The following is a 20,791-nucleotide window of genomic DNA, read 5'->3' as shown; positions in this document are numbered from 1 at the left end:
TAATCATGGAAAGGGTTTAAAGTGCACTTCGGTGTTTAAACTGTCTTGCCATTCCTGTTTAGTAAACATCTAGCCTACTAAGAATTAACTGAATTACCAACCCCAGCGTTGAGTTGAACTCGAATGCAGGGCACTACTTTAGAAAAAACCAACCCCACAAACTCCTACAGCAATATTATAGCAGAAAACTATCTGGATGGTATTTCCTGGTTGGTAGGAAAGTGCATAGCCACTTGGGAGCACTGGCTTAAACTGCAACTTAACTCTAGATTGCAAATTGTCAATCAGATCAACCTCATGTGTTTGGAAACAAAATGTGCAAGTTCATAACCCTACAATTTCAAAGTATAGATCAAAACTAGATTCTCTTCCCCCCCCCCCCCCGTAGTAGTAAGCAAGATTTAATGCAGTGAAGCTCTTTTTCCACACCCTAAAGACTGGTCAGATTAACAAAAGTGAGGCAAAGTTTGTATTTGAGCTACCCTTGAGTGATAGCAACTTTTGTGTCAGCTCAACTATATATGCTGTATGATTTAAGAACTAAGGGGTCTGTTAAAGACCTAGACTTGTTTTACCTACTTATTAATCAAATGACAGCTCAATACTAACTGTATTTCAGACTGGTCACAATGACCTAAGTTGAACCCTAGTCTATGGAGTCTCAGTAGATAAGCTTGCCAAAAATGAGGGACCCAATAATAATTCAAGATATATACTTGAACTGTTTATCTGGAGGTTGGCCAAATTTACTTTGACAAGTTTCACATTTATTCCTAAGGCTTTTAAGTGTAACAAATGCTAGTTGATAGTTAAAGAATAACTACTCTTCCATGTAGTATGTCTTTCCTTTTCTCCCCTCCCCCCCCCCAGCACTTTTTGATTTGCTGAAATGCTCCCATCCCCTTTTCTCCAAGTAGAAAGAGCACCTGAAACATTAGATCTGTGAAAGATGCTATCAAAGCTAATAGTTGCAAGGACACATCTTCTGTTTTCCTTCTAACATTAAAATCAAGGGCTGAGTAAACCTCCTGAGTTAACATCTATTTAATGAAAGACATGGTCTCTCCCTTTAGGTGAATCAATAACCGGATTTTTTCTGGCAAGTGATCAGCGCGGGTGGGGGAGAGAGGATAGCCTTTATTTTATTTTTCCATGCTTATTTAAGTGCAGTAAGAAGCACATTTTGCTGAATGAATGCCTGCAATAGCCATTATGACCCTCCTCTCCCTGTGTGGGTTCCCCCCTGCCAGCCCAATCTACTTTGTTTACACTAGAAAAACTAGTACTCCAGGAATACTGTGAAGACTAGTCCTGAAAGGGGTAGGGGTAAGGGGTTTGTCAGATTGCCAAACATGGTAGTTAAAACACCCCACTTCAGGGACTATACATAGCGCTGGACAGCTGTATTGAACCTAGGATAAGGTTACCAAGTTGTCTAGTGTAGACACACCCAAATTGTATGAGAGCTATAAGTGCATAGTGGCTACTATATACTTTTAAGGTTGGGAAAATGTTTTAAGTCTCAAGACACATTTTAGCCTTTCAAATGTGACACAAACAAGAGGGGGGGAAATGCCCAAGGAAGCTCACAGAATTCAGTGCTTTAGATTTTTTTCTCACTTGGATAAAACAGACTGACAAAGTCAAATATGACATTTCCTATGCTGTTAATATTACAATTAAACTAAAACCTTAGTAGTGAAATCCTGGCCTCACTATTGTCAATTGCAGAACTCCCACTCCCCTGGTGAAATGCAATAGGGTGAGATTTCACACAGGATTCCTCCAGGAAATGGGTAAATATCCAGAAAAAGTGATCATCCTTTGTAATTAGGGAGAGCTGAAGGAGTATGCCTAAGTTTAAGGAATAGAGAAGGGCTTCACATTTTAAAAATTATTTGGTCTAAAATCTGGCAGATTAACTATCCCATAGTCAGCCTCTCTCATTCTTAGTGGTGTTCCCTCACTTTGTCAAAAGCATTTCACTCCCAAATTTTATTTCTGCTTCAACCAGGCTTTGCAAAACATGCCTGATCAAAGTCATGGCCACAAATAGAAGTGCTTAATTACAGTTTAGGGTGTAGCTGTTCTTGATATTTGTTCAAATTTGAAAAACTGTTACAGTACTGTGGACAGAAAAAACCTCTAGTGCTAGAGGTTAATAAGCCTAACTGGTTGCATTGCATAGAGAAGTAAAGAGATGCTATTGCCTGTACCTGCAGTGTTGGGGTGCCCCATAGCTTCTGAATGCTCTGAATGCTGATGTTAGTTTTTGTTTATAAATGGAAGGAAGAGTGGACAAGGACATAAAATGACTTTGAAAAATAAGGCGGGGGAGCTGGTGACCTGCTTCATAATGGAGTGTGCAGTAGCATGAGAGGGGTGTCTCCAGGATCAACTAGGTTAGAGAGAGGTCTGAGAAAGCTGAGGAGTGGACTGGCTGGTTACTTGCTCCCAAGCCAGGAGTGGAAAGAGCTTCCCTGCAAACTGCATGCTCCAGAACGCATTACAACCTCCAGGGTCTGTTTTAGACTTAATATGCAGGGCTGCAGCTGTGCTGACTCCCAGTCCCTTCTAATAGCTCAAAAAGCAGAAGTGGCTGTATTCTAACAGTCTCTGTTTTCTTGTCAGCAGACCTTGGAAAGGGCACAGCAGGTTCTTGCTGGGATCCTCCTGTCATTTATATAAATATTGTGTCTAAAAAGTTCAGTGCATTGTCTGATATGACCTGAGAGCAGAAACCTTTGAAAGAAATGGGCAATTTACTGATTCTGGTTTGTGTCCTTCCCATTCTCTGCTGCTGTCTCTCCCCGACACATACATACACACACACACACAAGGAAAAGCACTCAGAGAATTTGCTTTTTCCATGTAGATACTACACATAACATTATGTAGAAGGCACCAAATTAAAGAAGTGCATGCACACCTTTTTAAAGCAGACTTATTTCAAAGCTCCTTTCTTCAGACTTGGCATGTACATAGCAGTAAGCTAACTTTTTAAATTAATAATTTTTTGGTTGAGTTTAAAAAAAACCAAGAGCCTTGGTGGTTAAATATCCCTTCTTAACGTAACTCCAATGCTGGGATTGATTTTGCTCAACTGACTCCATCAGAAAGTAGCTGTAAAGTGGTGGCTTAAACTAGACTATTCTTTCAACACCAATGTGAGGATACAGTTGTGCAGACATATTTGCAGATGTAAGAACATGTTTAATTTCTACATATAAAACAGCATTCAAAACCCACAAGATCTTCTCCCTTACATGGCCCAAGTCTTTCCTTTGTCTATATTGTGCTGCTCTCCTTTACCCTCTACTGCAGTAGTGGAGTGGGGAAATCTGCAGACTTTTTCCTCCTCTTGGTGTGAGAGAGAGCGTGTGCACGCACCACAAAGGGGTTTGGATAGTGGCAGGCAATGATAGGAGCTCCATTTTCTCCCCCTTTCGATGGCTGAAGGCAGCCTCAACCTCTTTTAATTTGTTGGGTTTTTTTAGTTTGAAATATTGACGTTGTCCCACGTGTTCTGGGGAGGGAGAACTCTTCATCTGCCATTGCTGTTCAGCTGCCCTCAAGGTATTGTGGTCCTTAAGCAAAGGGAAGAAAGCAAAGAATTTTTTTTTTAAAGTAACAGACACTTCTGAAATGTTCTGCTTAAGAAAACTGACTGTGTGTGTTTACTTAGAGGGGGACACAATAAATGGTAAAACCAATTTTGTTTACCTGCCTCACTATTAAGCGGATGACTTTTCTTGCTAATAAAAACAAAGTTTTTTTTCACTTTTCATGAAGGGAGAGTAGAGAAAAGTGACTGTGTCCCAAATGCATCCGTTGGTTCTGGTCTTTGAGTCCATCCCAAGTCTTTGTGCAACTAAGACGGTGACAGATGAATAAGCAAATATATTGAACTGTGGTTGTGTTAGTTTCAATTTCATTCAACCTAAGAACATAAGTGATCTCTCTCTCCTGCCATTCATCTCCACCCTCTACAAACAGAGGCTAGGGACACCATTCCTCACCCATCCTGGCTAATAGCCATTAATGGACTTAACCGCCATGAATTTATCCAGTTCTCTTTTAAACCCTGTTATAGTCCTAGCCTTCACAACCTCCTCAGGCAAGGAGTTCCACAGGTTGACTGTGCGCTGAGTGAAGAAGAACTTCCTTTTATTTGTTTTAAACCTGCTACCCATTAATTTCATTTGGTGGCCCTTAGTTCTTATATTATGGGAACAAGTAAATAACTTTTCCTTATTCACTTTCTCCACACCACTCATGATTTTATAGACCTCTATCATATCCTCCCTTAGTATCCTCTTTTCCAAGCTGAAAAGTCCTAGCCCCTTCAATCTCGCCTCATATGGGACCCGTTCCAAACCCCTAATCATTTTAGTTGACCTTTTCTGAACCTTTTCTAATGCCAGTATATCTTTTTTGAGATGAGGGGACCACATCTGTACGCAGTATTCAAGATGTGGGCATACCATGGATTTATATAGGGGCAATAAGATATTCTCCGTCTTATTTTCTATCCCATTTTTAATGATTCCTAACATCCTGTTTGCTTTTTTGACTGTCGCTGCACACTGCGTGGACGTCTTCAGAGAACTATCCACAATGACTCCAAGCTCTTTCTCCTGATTAGTTGTAGCTGAATTAGCCCCCATCATATTGTATGTATAGTTGGGGTTATTTTTCCAGAGTGCATTATTTTACATTTATCCACATTACATTTCATTTGCCATTTTGTTCCCCAATCACTTAGTTTTGTGAGATCTTTTTGAAGTTCTTCACAATCTGCTTTGGTCTTAACTATCTTGAGCAGTTTAGGATCATCTGAAAACTTTGCCACCTCACTGTTCACCCCTTTCTCCAGATCATTTATGAATAAGTTGAATAGGATTGGTCCTAGGACTGACCCTTGGGGAACACCACTAGTTACCTCTCTCCATTCTGAAAATTTACCATTTATTCCTGCCCTTTGTTCCCTGTCTTTTAACCAGTTCTCAATCCATGAAAAGATCTTCCCGCTTATCCCAATTGAACACATTGGTGGGAGTGGGGTGGGTGATAGCCAATGTTGGCTATGAAGCAAAGTTCAAAATCACTGAAGGGTTTTTCCACATTTCTGGAAATTACAACAGGAACAGGCGAGGGGAGGGATAGCTCAGGGGGTTTGAGCATTAGCCTGCTAAACCCAGGGTTGTGAGTTCAATCCTTGAGGGGGCCATTTAGGGAAATGGGGCAAAAATTGGGGATTGGTCCTGCTTTGAGCAGGGGGTTGGACTAGATGACCTCCTGTGGTCCCTTCCAACCCTGATATTCTATGATCTCTGTACAGATGGATTTCTAATATCTCATGTATTTTTGGCTTAGGCCTTGTCTGCACTGTGAATGCCTTACTGGGTACAGCTATTCCAACAGAACCCCCAAGACAGACGAAGTTTTTCTGTTGGTGTAACAACACTATCCCAAACAACATAAGCTGTGCTGTATGCAGCGTTGTTATAGCTGTGTCGGTCCCATGATATTAGAGCAGGTGGGTAAGATAGTATCTTTTATTGAACTGGTTTCTGGTGGTGAGAGAGACAAGCTTTTGAGCTCAAGAGTGTGGTGTAAGCTCGAAAGCTTGTGCCTCTCACCACCACAAGCTGGCCCAATAAATATTACCTTACCCACCGTGTCCCTCTAATTAGCTCTGCTGACTGTAGCACTCTTCTGTTGGCAGAGCTGTCTTTACATTGGAGAGTTTGCCATGACTAGCGGCTGGGAGTGTGGGTTTTTCGCACCCTTGACGGACAGAGCTATGCTGACAAAAGTTTGTGGTATAGATAGGGCCCTACCAAATTCACAGTCCGTTTTGATCAATTTCATGGTGGTAGGATTTTAAAAGTAGTAAATTTCATGATTTCAGCTATTTAAAGCTGAAATGTCATGGTGTTGTAATTGTAGGTAGGGACCTGATCCAAAAATAAGTTGGGGGTGGGGGTGTCAGAAGGTTATTGGGGGGGAGGGGGCGGGTTTGCAGTACTGCTACCCTTCTGTGGTGGGCAGCTGCAAAGCGGCGGCTGCTGGCTGGGATCCCAGCTCTGAAGGCAGAGCCGCTGCCAGCAGCAGCGCAGAAGTAAGGATGGCCTGGTGTGGTATGGCCACCCTGACTTCTGTGCTGCTGCTGGCGGGGCGCTGCCTTCAGAGCTGGTGCCTGGCCAACAGCTGCCGCTCTCTGGTCGCCCAGCTCTGAAGGCAGCGCAGAAGTGAGGGTGGCAATACCGTGACCCCCCTAAAATAACCTTGCAACCCACCTGCAACTTTCTTTTGGGTCAGGACTCTGAATTTGAGAAACACTGGTCTCCCTCTTGAAATCTGTATAATATAGGGTAAAAGCACACACAAGCCCAGATTTCATGGTCTGTGACACATTTTTCATTTGATTTTGTTAGTATAGACCTCTTAGTGTCCCTCTCCTTACCCTACTCTCTCTCACATAGTTCAGGATGTGCTGGTGCGCAGTATCAATCCACTTCAAAGTGTCTCCGGTTGGGTACCCCAGAAACGAGGAACCTAAAATCACTAGTCACTGTTGAAAATCTTGACCAAATTTTCTGGTTTTTAGGATGTGTCTAGAAACTTTAAAATATTTTTCAAGGGCATTTTATTTTTCATTTAGCAAATTAATTATTTTCCCACGGGCCCTGTCCACATGGAAATGTGCTAACTCATGCTAGCAATCATAGTTCCCTTTTCCACTATATAAATCCCTTGGAAAGGGATAGAGTAACAACAAACAACAAAGAGTCCGGTGGCAGTGAGGTTTTTACCCACGAAAGCTTATGCTCAAATAAATCTGTTAGTCTTTAAGGTGCCATTTCAAACAGGGCCTTGTTGTTTTTGTGGATACAGACTAACACAGCTAACCCCGATAAGTAACAACAAAGTTAATCCCCAACACTTGGTGTAGACTACTCATGTTTTAACCACGTCTTTGAATGGTGGTAAAGCCTTGGCCATGTCTATCACTCCCAGGGCACAGAAGAAGGGATATTTTGCCTATTAGGTTTTGTTATAGTAAAATTGTGTCATGTAGGGGAAAAACGTGTTTCCACTATAAAGAAAGATGGCCAGGACTTACGGAAAAGTCGTGTAAAAATTAATAAGGAGGAAACTAACAAGAGTATGTAGAAATTATTTTCAAAACATACAGAATTGAATAGAGGAGATCTTGTCTATATTTTTAAATCATCCTTTATAATTCTATACCAGGAATATAATTGTTAAATTCTATAGGATGGTTAGAAACCAGGTTATTTTTAGGGCTGTAAATTGCAATTAACACAATTGCAATTAATGCAAAACAAATTAACTAGATTTTAAAAATAGTTGTGATCAATCACCGTTTTAATTGCACTGTTAATAATAGATACCCATTTTAATTTTGTATAAATATTTTTGGATTTTTTCTACATTTCCAATATATTGATTTCAGTTATAAACAGAATACAAAGTGTACAGTGCTCACTTTATATTATTTTCTATTACAAATATTTGCACTTAAATATGTGAATATGATCAAAGAAATAGTATTTTTCAATTCACCTCACACAAGTACTGTAGTGCAATCTCTTTATCGTGAAAGTGCAATTTACAAATGTAGATTTTTTTTACATAACTGCACTAAAACCAAAACAATGTCAAACGTTAGTCTACAAATCCACTCAGTCCTCGTACTTGTTGTTTAGCCAATTGCTAAGACAAACAAATATGTTCATATTTATGGGAGATAATGCTGCCTGCTTCTTATCTACAATGTCACCTGAAAGTTAGAACAGGTGTTAGCATGGCACTGTTGAAGCCAGTGTTGTTTTGACACATGACCAGAAAGGCTTAAGCATCCTGTAGGATAAGTTTCAGAGTAACAGCCGTGTTAGTCTGTATTCGCAAAAAGAAAAGGAGTACTTGTGGCACCTTAGAAACTAACCAATTTATTTGAGCATAAGCTTTCGTGAGCTACAGCTCACCTCATCGGATGTAGGATAAATGACTCAAATTCAACCCTTAAAGACATATAGGGAGATAATTTTTGTGTATTTGCATATATATTGGTAGTAGTCAACAATGTAATCAACAGTCCCCGTCTATGATGTATTCTGTTCATTCAGAGATCAAAAGAACATCCTAGCATTTAAATGACTGTAAACACGGGATATCGTATTCATCTCTCTTTGAAATGTATAGCTGATCATCTGCGAAGGGTGAAAAACAGGCAATTGCCTTATATTAATTCGTAAAAAGAAAAGGAGTACTCGTGGCACCTTAGAGACTAACCAATTTATTTGAGCATGAGCTTTCATGAGCTACAGCTCACTTCATCGGATGCGTACCGTGGAAACTGCAGTAGACATTATATACACACACAGACCATGAAACAATACCTCCTCCCACCCCACTGTCCTGCTGGTAATAGCTTATCTAAAGTGATCATCAAGTTGGGCCATTTCCAGCACAAATCCAGGTTTTCTCACCCTCCGCTCCCCCCCCCACAAACTCACTCTCCTGCTGGTAATAGCCCATCCAAAGTGACCACTCTCCACAATGTGTATGATAATCAAGGTGGGTCATTTCCAGCACAAATCCAGGTTCTCTCACCCCCTCACCCCCCTCCAAAAACCCCACACACAAACTCAATCTCCTGCTGGTAATAGCTTATCCAAAGTGACTACTCTCCCTACAATGTGCATGATAATCAAGCTTATCATAATCATTTGACAGCCCTAGTTATTTTCTGTAAGTTCTGTAGGACTTCTCCATGCGATTGACACCTTTGCTTTCCACCAAGTACTAAATCAAAATCCAAGTTGTGAAAATATGTATAGGTAATATTAATGTGCATGATGTGGTGCTTGAATATTTCTTCTTTTTCACATGTGGCATAATACAAACAAAAGTTCCTTGTTGGAATCACAAAGCAAATGTCTGGCTAGATAAATATATCTGATAACCACTAACATTCATCTGATGAAGCCACAGAGAAGAGAGGAATCACATCAGATTGTCAGAAAGAATGTGCAGTTGGTTTTTCCAGCTTTCGAAATTCAGACTTCATTCCTCTGTAATACTTGGCAATAGTCATTCTGATTTCCCTAGAACGTTTGTATTCAAGACTCGAAAGCCAGTGTTGCTTTTGACTATCAGTGTTAGCAAGTTCACTTTCATAGCCTCTATTAATAAACTGGACAGGGCAGAGGCAGCTTTGTCGGGGTCTAAAGCTGCATAACTGTGGTGGTGTTTGTGCATTACAGTAGGGTCAGGATAAAAGGTAGGACAAAAGTTATCTAATGGAGCCAGCAACAAGGCTATTCAACTACTGTCTGGTTTGGGGATACTCCAAATATTCAGTGAAAAGCAGCAGCACTGGCAAAAGATGTAAATTTGAAGCCTCTTCATGCTGGAAAAAAAAGAATGAGCAAATTCAATTTTGCACAAATGAAAAGTGGAAAATCCACAGCCACACTAATCTTAATATGCCCCCAAGCATGCTCTTTTATTCTGTCCTACAGTATGGTCCTGCTTTTAATGAACAGAAGAGAGTACTTGGCTAGTATACTGTATAGCAAGGGAATAAGTATTAGCTACTGTGAACTTTAATTTTTGGACCCTTTGTTTCTAATGCAAAACAGCAATGCACATAAGAGACTAATAGTCCCAGGGAAACCAGTGCTGACATTCAATCAGCCCCAGGGAAGGGAGGAAGAAAGTAGTATGAGGGGTCTGGAGACCAGAGGGCACACCTGACGTGGAAAAGGGCAAAGAGAGAGACAGAAAAGGGACACCACTGGATGGTGAGTCAGTGATATTTTTGTTATAGGACTCATGTACTACTTGCTTTCCAGTTATGGACAGATTGAATAAGCTGCTCAGTGAGCCCCATTCAGTGTGTGCATTGAATGAAGCAGGGGTTGAATGGAAAAAAATGAGGATGTGATCATGTAATTATCCTATATCATAATGCATATGCACACGGGAACTGAATTAAAGTTGCATGGGCAACCTCAGTACTGGTGTTTACTGACTTTTGGGTGCTTTACCTTAATAATGCTCTTCTAATGTGTGTGTGTGTGAGAGAGAGAGAGAAATTTTGTAGGTTTTTAAAAGAGCAAACTGAAAAACAAAAAACAGAAATTCCATCATGTGGCATCATATTGACACCCATAAGGGTCATCATGAGGACTGGAACCTTAAGCGCGCGCGGGTCTCTGGCTCTTGAGCTGCACTCGATAGCCGTAGTAAATTGTCATCCTCTCTGTGCAGCAGAACTCGAGAGGAATGGGACACCTTGCCTGTGGGTTCATAGATATCTGTTGACATGGAGGAATGGTGAGACTCAGGAATCTCGGGTTTCATTCCAGGATCTGGAGGGGAGTGTGGTCTAATGGGCACACACACTGGTGCCCCATCCCCTCTAACATGTTCCTGTTCCAAGCTGTCTATTCCCTACCCCGGATCCTCCCAGTCTCATTCTTGTCATCTACCCAATCCTAGTCTGTACTTCTCAGGAGTCTCTTCCCAGTCTGAGTCTCCTTGCCCAGGCAGTCCTAATCTCCCCCTCCTGGCATCTTGTCTGATCTGTGTATCTCTCTGTCCTCCAGATTGCCACCCCATGTGTCTATATTGGTCATGCCACCTACCTGACAGTCTCCCAGGCTCCTCATCCAATCTCAGTGTCTCCACTAACAATGGCTTGTCACAGTCTGTTTGCCCAGCCAGACCCAGTTCTGCCCCCCATCCCAGCTCCTCATCAGATCAGTCTTCCCTTCCCCTTCCTCCTTCTCCCACCCGTCTGATTTGCAGCCCCAGAGTCCCTCGTCCACCAGTTCACAGTTCCTTGTGCCAGCCTCCAGTCTCCCCTTAACTCCTCAGGCTCCTTGTCCCAGTCTAACCCGCCCTCCCCCCACCACTTGTCCAGCTCCTGCCCCACTCTGCATTTGAAACAGGCAGCTGCTTCTTCCAAACTGCCTGGTGTCAGCCTAGGAGAGTCAGGTTCCTTGCTCTCAGCTCGGGTGCCTCAACCCAGACCCTGGGTCCTGGCACAGTCTGAAGCAGCTTAGAGCTTCAGTTACCAGGAAAGTCTTAGTCTGCCTGGGCTGGAGAATGCTCAGTGAGGATGGAATATTGGGAGGGGGGGGGGAATTTAGCGGACTCTAGCAAGTCTCTACTGAGCATGTGCAAACAAAAAGCTTTCCAAAAGCTTAAGACTTGGCCAAATTTGGGTGGATTTTCAAGGGGATGACAAAAGGCACCTTCCTGACACAAAGGCCACTCACCTTGCCAAATTTCAAGTCCCTGATCAAAACCAGTGGGGCATTAGAACTTCTCAAAGAAAAGGTCACCAGAAATTTGCAACACGGACAAAGCAATGTATTTTTTCACTAACCTCATTCTTGGAACAACAACTATTTTACATAAAATTTATTACAAATATTCAGCCCGAGGCAGACACTTGATATGGAAAATTTCAGCCTAAATGGTTAACGTTTGGGAAAGTCACAAACAACTGAAAACAGGGCCTTATGATAGAAAGTGTTGGGCAACCTTAATATTAGGCAATACTACCAGGCTGGCCTATAATGTGGTATCCCCACCTCACACACTCACCATCTTGGGTGCAGGAGGTGAGTATGCAAAAAATTCCCCTAGAGCACTAGTTCCAGACCCACCTGAACCTTCCAGGGTGAAATGGGTAAGAGCCTCAGTTTTGACATAGCAAACATATAACTGCGCTCAATCAATGCTGTCCTTCTGTGATCACTGTGAGCCATGGAAACTGTATGGTGGGAGAGGATAGGAGTGGGGCAGTGGTCTCACAGTTTCAGTTAGAGGGTGGTCTGTGCGGGAGCTGTGTTACATTTCTGTGGTCCCTCTCTCCATGGAGGAGAATTTCCCCTTTAAGAGAGGAGGATCCCAAGGACACCTGCGGTAAGGGGGTGCCAAAGTCCTAGAGCCACTGAGGAAGCACTCTGGCCTTGTGTTATCTCTCACTGGCTGGAATGTAAAAGGAGCCATTTGCTTACCTAGCAGAGGGCATGAAATCTCGTAAGACTCTGTTGTTCTTTTAAATTCACCATGCACTGACTGCTATAAGGATAGCTGGCCATTCAAAAATGTCCTTTAAGACTTTGAAACTTTAGCACCCCCTCAGAGTTGGCCCATTGCCTTCTCTGCAGACTACAGCAGGCTTGGCTTGCAGAATTATACACTCATAAAAATGCTTTGTAGCAATAACCCAAAGCTCAGTCTTATAATTAGGTTTGGAAGGATTAGCTATTTATTGGGAAGTGTCAGTAAACTGATTTCATCATACACAACTCAACAAAATTTAGGTAGGCAAAGTAGGAAGAATGCTGCTTGACGACTTGTTAGCATTTGATTTAAGGATATTCGCTCTGTATATTTTGACATGTGATATTGACAATTTGTGTTTTAACGATCATAGAGCTTCAATTTTTTGAATCTCAGTGTCTGCTGTCATTAAGTAATTATTCTCTGACCCCTCCTTGACACCCCCCATCACTTATCATACCAGTGAAAATGTAAATAGATAAAAATAAGAAAAAAGCTTTAAAATAAATATTGATAGTGTCCATCTAAATTGTAAATAAATAAAAATTGAATTCTGCCAAGCCGACTTACAATAGTCATACTGCAGTGATTACTGTACCTCTAGCCAGAGATTTATGATATCCATCACCATAGTATCTGAGTCCAGAATGCTGTAGTTTTATTTGAAGGGAAGGCCCATCCCTGGTATGGTTTCTTGCCTGTTTCTGAAATGAATGTAAATGAAAAATGAGGGGCACATGCTTGTGAGTGGCTTAAACCAGTGGTTCTCAACTAGGGTTATGCAGAGGTCTTCCAGGGGGGGTATATCAGCTCATTCACATACAGCCAATGACTTGTTTATACTGCTCAATATACTATACACTGAAATGTAAGTATATTTATATTCCAATTGATTTATTTTATAATTATATGATAAAAATGAAAAAGTAAGCAATTTTTCAGTAATCGTGTGCTGTGACACTTTTGTATATTTTTATATCTGATTTTGTAAGCAAGTAGTATTTAATTGAGATGAAACTTGGGGTACACAAAACAAATCAGACTCCTGAAAGGGTACAGTAGTCTGGAAAGGTTGAGAGCCACTGGCTTAAAGCTTTAAAGAGAAATAATTATGCAAAATTAATTTAAGAAAACAGGGCTGTATCCCTAGCTCTGCAACTGACTTCCTGTGTGGCCTTGGGCAAGGCCTTAAAGCTCCTTGTATCTGTGTTCCCATCTGTAAAAGGGTGGTGATAATATTTCCCTAGTTCATAGGAGTGTTATGAGGCTTGAGTCCATTATTATTTCTGAAGCTGTTTGATCTTCTCAGTTGAAAGGACCATCCAAGTAGTAATTTTAATTAGATTAGTTTGCAGATTTCCTGTTGGGATTGTGATAATATTAGCTATAACTATCTAAGAATGGGTTCTCTTGATGATTGCCTCTCTCCCATCTGGCATAGGTAGACCCACAGGCAATCCCCTCCTTCCTTGCCCTTTATTTTAGGCAATGCTTTACAGACCTTCTCCTTTGATGTGGCTTTTAAATTGGCCAAAAGGGCAATCAGCCTCCTGAGGCTGATGACGATGCTACATTATAAACTGTCCAGCAAATGAGCCAGTGACCATCATTTCCATCTCTCTCATTCTTCCTTGTTCAAGATCCTGTTTCTACAGTGCTCCTGACCTCTGCCGTCCTGCGATGGAGAGATCTGAGATTGTTCCAAATCTGCTTATCTCATCCTGAGAAATATGTAGCACTACTGCCAAGCCACCAGAATATACTTGGCAGCCTGTAGTAGCAACTGGAAACACAACATACTTAATGCAATTGTCAAAAAAGGTCACTGGAGAGAAATGTGCAAAGCTCAGAACTGAATTTTCAGAAAGATTCAAGACTTTCTGTCAGCATTTGGGCAGGCACTCTAAAGAGCGCAAGAGATTTGTATCTGTGGTGGCCCTGCTGCAGCATCTCTAAGGGCGGAGGGGGGAGTTAGGTTTAGAAAGTAAACTTTTTCAGGCTAGTTTTTTCCCACGTAGCTTCTTTACTGCAATCTCCATAGTCTTACACAGAGTCATAAAAACCACAGTAATACTCTCCAAAACATCTTTCCCACAGGTAAAACCTGCACTATAGAAATGAATAGGGCACATCAATATACATAAGAGCTGGGTGCATATGTAATAATCCTTCTCCCCCATCCAACTGAGCTATCTATAAATCTTATGTCAGATGCTTTTACCACCTCAGAGTGCACCTTAGGCCTAGTCTACACTTTTAAGTTTTGCTGATATAGCTACACGGGCTAAACCCACCGACTGTAGATGCAGCTTAGACGAGCAAAAAGAGTGCTTTTGCTGCATACCAGTTCCCTGAGTGAAATAAGCTGCACCAGCCATAGCACATTTCTGCTGGTATAACTGCGTCTACACTAGGCCAGCTGCCTTAGTGCACTTCAAACCTTTCCAGAAGGAAAGGGCAGATCTTGACCGGGGAGCTGGATGGTGCTGCAGGGAGCACTCAGCCCTTTGGTCCCTGGGGACACATTCAAATCTTGAAAGGGCCACACCGAGGGAGGCGGTGCCACCGGGCAGCTACATTCACTGAGGACCTCCTGCGAGGACCGGGTCAGTGACCGGGCACACCCAGGCAGCCCTGTATCATAGAATCATAGAATATCAGGGTTGGAAGGGACCTCAGGAGGGCATCTAGTCCAACCCCCTGCTCAAAAGCAGGACCAATCCCCAATTGTTTTTGCCCCAGATCCCTAAATGGCCCCCTCAAGGATTGAACTCACAACCCCGGGTTTAGCAGGCCAGTGCTCAAACCTCTGCCAGTCTCCCCTCCCAGTCACAACACAAGCCCTAAGGACTGGCCGGAGAGATGTTGTGATTGCACCCGAGGACCCCTGCCCACCTCCATGGGGACGGAGACTCAGCGCTGCCCCCTGGGAGCGGAGCCAGCCAGCCCGAGCGGGGCAGGGCGAACCGACTGCAAGTCCCAGCGTGCGGCGGCGCTCCTTGCGCGCTGGAACTTGTGGTTTCCAGGGGCTGTTACCGGGAGACCCGCTGTAAACAGTGCCGCCAGCCGCCGCCCTCTCCTCCCTGCGGCCGGCGGGCTCCCAGGCACCATGCAAGCGGTGAGTCTGCCCTGGCCGCGGAGAAGGGTTCGCTGCCTCGTGGAGGGTTGGATGGCGGCAGAGGCTGGTCAATCGCCTCTCGAGTCCCATTCTTGCCTTGCGGGCGGCGGCCCCGCCCGCAGGTACCGCCTGCGAAGAGCCCGAGCCGGGAGAGCCCCGGGAGAGCCCCGGCAGCAGCTCGCAGGCGTGCCCGCAGCCCCTAAAGTAGCCAGAGGGGCCAAGCGCAAGCTGTCTGCGCAGTCCGCAAAGTGATCCCCTGTAGGGGAGCAACGGTGATCTCCTGCCTGCTGTTTATTTTGGATTTGCCCACTAATGTAGGGGAGAGGAGAGCGGCCTGGTAGCTTTTCTACTGGAGTCTGGACTCCTGGGTTTTCTTTCCAGCTCCATTGAGGACTTTGGAAAACGACTTTGTGCCTCAGTTTCTGCGCCTGTAAAAGGTTAATTATACTAACATGTTAGTGACACTAACCTCCTAGGGAAGTTGCCTTCTTAGAGATCTTCTAGTGGTGGAAGGTGCTGTAGTATATCAGTGAGAATTATAATTCTTTGCTATCAAAAGACAAATTAAACCGCCTGCCATTTTGGTTTTAATGACCATAAATGACCACACATTCAAGCAAGCAGCCAGAGAGTTATGTCTGCACAGTATAGTTTGCAGACACAGTAAAGTTCTTTATTCTGTTTTGCTATCATTGTTTACACTTGTATCTGATTATCCATCTTCTGCATCACTAACCACCTTCTTCTACTTGATCTATAACTGAATTGATAATCCCATGTTTACAATCTCAAGATACTGCATTTATGCAACCCCTTTCATCAGAGGATTGCAAAACACTTAAAAAAAGTGGGTATTATTTCCATTGTACAGTTGGAAAAATTGAGGCCCAATGAGGCCAGAGGCCAAGATCATACAATAGGTTAGTGTAAGCATCAGGAATAAAACCCAGATCTCCTGACTCCCAGTTCAGGGCTCTAACCATTATACAGGTTGCCTTCTGCTGACATTAAATTATTTTGATATTCTAAGGTCTTGTCCACACGGCCCTGCAATGCGAACTACTGGCATGTGAACTGGGGTACACTTTAAAGTGTTGCGCTCTCACTACCCCAGGTGGACCCTGCTAATATGATCTAAAAGGTACCAAGTTTACATTAGCATAGTCCTGTTTGAAACATAGTCCTTTTAGTTCATGCTAGCAGGATCTACACAAGGCACTGCAATTCACACCCCTGTCATCCACACTGTGACTGTGGGGCCATGTAGACAAGCCTTAAGTCCAGTATTCTGACAACATTTTAGAACTGAGTCAGTGTCTGTGTGGATTTCTGTGAAACTGGTTGGTCAGCTGGCAAAAAGTGACAAAAATTAATGCAATACTGAATTTAAACTAATTATCCTTAGCTAAAGAGAAAGGGTCCCAGCAACTGGATGCATGTTATCTTAAAGGTGACTTGCAAAGGGTTTTTTAAACCTTTGCAATCTTTCCTTTTTAATGATGTATAAAGAAGACTGAAAGGTTTTTGATGGGTTTTTTTTCCTTCCAAAGTTTTTTTTCTCCTTATTTTTCAGTTGGAAAGACAAAGAATGTAAAATCTTATCTTCTCTGGTTTTGTTGGATGACCACTGGGAGGTCTAAAAGATGTTTTGCGAACTCTTCATACCTAAGTTAAATAAGCATGGAACCTGCTGTATCTTTAACAAAGATTTTCTTTCTCCAAAGTCTTAAATAGTCCTTGAAGTAAAATAGATGTTACCAGAAACAAACAAAAAATGTGTTTTAAAGAGACTGACTAAAACCCCTTTCTGTTCTTAATAGCTTTGCATTTACTGGATTTCCAGAGTCTTCCAATGTAAGGATGATTTAAATTTCTAATGTTAAAAGAAAAGTTAAAACCCCCAGCAAATCTTTCAGGCCTTCTTTAGAATCTGAAATAAGCAAAAAAGAATTAAAAACCCGTTTTTCTCTTCCTTAGCCAGTCAGCTTTTGATCCCAAAGATTTTGTCTGTTTGGCCAGTTCAGGAACCAGTTCTCAGGGACTTGCCTGACAACATGTGGGTGAAATGAACAATTGAGACAGACCAAACTGGTCAAACTACATAGTGTTTGTGTTATAAATACTTTGTTTAATTGGGTTGAGAATATGCCTGGATTAGATTTTAAAAAGAAGTTAAAGAGTTTACACATGACATTATATTTTAATTTTTGTAGATGATAAAAATAGCCCCAGGGGTGTGGTACTGGAAAGAGGATACCAACACACTCGAATTTGCAAGGTAAAAGTTACAATTTGTAAAATGTATAAACTAAGGCCTTGATCCAGTAGTCCTTATGCAGGTAAAATTGGATCCCAATGGGGTTTTGCCCAAATATGAGCTGCAGGACCAGGCCCTACATATTTGTTTTCCCTGTGGAGGGAATAGCTTTTTAACTCTCACTCTGTAGACCTTGTGCCTCAGTTTCTGCGCCTGTAAAAGGTTAATTATACTAACATGTTAGTGACACTAACCTCCTAGGGTTGTTGTTTACCCCATAGATTAATGGAAAGAGAAATTTGCCATAGAAATAATGAATATGTTAGTGACATTTGCCTTGCACTACTCTCCAGCAGAATTCACTACAAGAGGATTCCAGCAAGGCATGTTATATCAGCTAGGCACATGCCTGAAACAATGCTCTGAAAGTCAAAGGCCAAATTCAGAACTGAAGCACTGAGTGCAACTTCACTGAAGACATGGAGTTGTGTCCACTGCTATGTTTGATCCTGAAGTACTTTCAAGCACCCAGGAACTGTAGGCATAATACACCTGTGCCATTCAAGGGGTGATATTGCCCTTAAACATGATTATTTTTTACATTTTTGTGGCAGTTGTGGATTAAGACTTTAATGGGCCGAAATCTACAAAAAATTTGGGCCACTGAAAAAAATATAGGCTCCCTGTGCTTTCCTGAAACAGCTGACAGTGTATGTGCCATGCAGGGCGGATGATTTGGAGTCGGTCACACATGACTCCCATTTGTTGCCTCCCTGCCCCTTTCATATGCATTCCAGATCTTTCTCAGGCGTGGATTCCTCCTGTGTGTACTGTCTCTTCCCTACTCTGCCCATTACACACGCCCCTTTAAAGACTGGGTCCCAGCAAGTCTACCAGCCTCTCGGCTCTAAGGTTTAGTGGGTTTCCTCAGTTTCTTGTGTCCCACAGTGTACAGGGACCCTGACACCAAACTCTGGAACAAGATGGCTCACTTTTCAAGCCTATCCTCTCTGAGACATAGACATAAGAGTCTAGTCCTGTGCTCATTGATTTCAGTGGGAGCAGGAGCAGGCCATAGGTCAGGAAACAAACTTTCCCTTCCTATTTCTCTCCTACCTTGCAGTGCTCTGTGTGGCAGATGCAGGAGTGGGAGGATATGAAATTCATCAGATATATTTGTCCCTTTCTAAACCTGCCTCGATGGATAGCAAAAGGAATGTCTGACCCAATCACAGTTCAGAGATTTGTCTCAGTGTCACAGGGAGGCCCAAACATGTGGGTGTTAAATTGCAGTATATACTGAATTTGTTGCACCACTTCCCTGTCCAATTGCACTTTACCTTTCTGAATGTTCACTCTATATGTGTTACAGCTCCATCCCCACCGCAGATGCTAAAGAGAAACTCAAGAAGGGCAAAACCATCCATTTTCAGGAAATGGGTAGTAAAACACTAGACAGGTATTCCAGTTTAAACTCACTTGGTTGAAACAGGAAAGCAGCATTATTTGGGTGGGACCTTTTGCTTATAGTTTTAAGAATTTATATTTTATCTTGATTTAACAAAGTATTTAAGGCAGAAAGTAATCTGTCACTTCAGCAGTCATTTCAGGCTGTGTGGTTAGTGGTCTGAGCACAGGACCTGGAGCCAGGAACTCCTAATGTCTATTCCTAGCTCTGACTCCAGCTCCTTTTGGTTGTGGGCAATGCACTGAAGATCTTTGCCTCTGTTTCCACATCTGTTAAAATGGAGACAATAATACTTATCTATAGAGAGGGGTCTTGTGAGGATGGATTAATTAATTCATGTTGTAAAGTACTTCAAAGATTACATTTGTTGTTACCATTATTATTTATGTTACACGTGGACTAGATTGGAATACAGTAAAAGGCACAGTTAACTTTTCTCTTTACCACCCATAACCTAAAATGTCTTTGACCTATGTAGTATGGTCACAATTTATTATATTACCAAATGAAAGAACCACATTCAGAAGTGCTCTGAAGAGTTGAAGGACCTTGGTTGGCTGGATGTGGTCTACTTGCAATAGCTTGTGAAAGAAAGAAAGAAAGTAAGAAAGAAAGACTTCAGAGTAGTCATCAAACATTTTTTAACTACCAGTTTCATCTTTAAATTGAATCAACTGAAAAGAGAACGTCCTAGATGTTAACAGCAAGCTTTTATCTGACTGTAACCCAGATAAGTGGAATTAACAATGTTTTTTAAATCCTGCCTGTAGATCGACTCCTAGTATGTTTCGAGATTTGTTTGGTGCAAGATTCCCTGAGAAAAGAATGAATATACAAGAAGAGAAATCCCCTAGGCTGTCAAAGCGGGGACAAAATGAGTGTGTTACATTAGATGATGTTAAATGTGAGTAAACACTGTCATTTGGTCTCAGCACAGTGTTATCCTTACAGATTAGAAAAGTATTTCCTCTAAAAGTTTTTCCTCAGAAATATTTTTGACATCCATTTTTTCCACTTCGTGCATTTTTAGATGCTGCTTTGTTTCTGGTACAAGAAGATGAATCATATCATATACCATCTTTTACAGCAGTTATGAGGTATGTAGTCTGGAATTTGTTCTAAGAATTGTGTGTGTGTGTGTGTGTGTGTGTGCTGTGTGTTTTAATAACTGATAGTGATCGATTCAGAGCTTGTAAAAAGTGGAGAGCGAAATATTAGAGATTTAAAATCTCTCATCTATAAAGTTCAGTGGAAAGTGCTACCAAATGCATTTCAGCCCTAACAGAGTACAGCAAATTAATTCCCTTACTCTTATGAAAGGGTCTTTCACTGTGTTTACTAAGGGCTAGATTGTGATTTGGGGCTAAACACTCATTCAGGGTAGTCATTCTAATTGCATCCCCATGCAGGCTTACCCACACATCGGGTCCGGCACTAGGCCCTAGAAGGGAGGAAAGAACAAGGTGGAGCCTTTGTTCTGCACTGCCAATACTAGAACCGCTGAGCTGGTGCAGAAGGCTTCAGAATTTGGTGCTGGTATTTGTCAACAGTAAATTAGTTCTCTGCTGCCCAGAACAAGAGGGAAGCGGAGAAGGAATTGTACCTCAGAGATATGTCCCTGAGGCACAATGGGGTGGTACCACTTCCGTACTACCTTTTGCTCAGGGCCCTGCCTACAGCCACAATCTAGCCATAAGGGAATGATCACTTGAGAAGAGAAGCGTTTTTCTGCTTGGATTTTTAAATGTGGGTTCCACACTTAACGATGTATTTTGTACAGAGAAGTCATATGTTTTACAACCCACCTGCTTCAGAAGGCCCATCTCCTGGAATG

At 42.2% G+C, this 20,791-nt stretch overlaps 1 protein-coding gene and 1 long non-coding RNA gene across 5 annotated transcripts in view; one reads left to right on the top strand and one right to left on the bottom strand.

Moving 5' to 3' along the window:
- Window positions 1–3,227: 3,227 nt before the first annotated feature.
- On the bottom strand, window positions 3,228–15,242 carry LOC140913451 (uncharacterized). Its single transcript, XR_012159590.1, has 3 exons — window positions 15,010–15,242; window positions 12,685–12,818; window positions 3,228–3,587 (listed from the first exon to the last, which is right to left on the bottom strand). It is a non-coding gene; the product is annotated as an uncharacterized LOC140913451 (long non-coding RNA).
- PPP1R36 (protein phosphatase 1 regulatory subunit 36) overlaps window positions 14,977–20,791 on the top strand; it is a 23,058-nt gene continuing 17,243 nt past the window's right edge. For 3 of the 4 annotated variants that reach the window (XM_073349879.1, XM_073349876.1, XM_073349883.1), the window contains exons 1-5: window positions 14,977–15,232; window positions 17,446–17,510; window positions 18,862–18,948; window positions 19,728–19,861; window positions 19,988–20,054. In XM_073349879.1, coding sequence (XP_073205980.1) covers window positions 15,014–15,232; window positions 17,446–17,510; window positions 18,862–18,948; window positions 19,728–19,861; window positions 19,988–20,054 — 572 coding nt within the window. In that variant the 5' untranslated portion in view covers window positions 14,977–15,013. The remainder of the gene's footprint in view (window positions 15,233–17,445; window positions 17,511–18,861; window positions 18,949–19,727; window positions 19,862–19,987; window positions 20,055–20,791) is intronic. The other variant, XM_073349877.1, reaches the window with a different exon arrangement.

Source organism: Lepidochelys kempii, chromosome 6 (genome assembly GCF_965140285.1).
Source record: "Lepidochelys kempii isolate rLepKem1 chromosome 6, rLepKem1.hap1, whole genome shotgun sequence".
Lineage (NCBI taxonomy): Eukaryota > Metazoa > Chordata > Testudines > Cheloniidae > Lepidochelys > Lepidochelys kempii.
The sequence above is the reverse complement of the archived record's forward strand: the minus strand, read 5'-3'. Positions and strand labels throughout refer to the sequence as shown.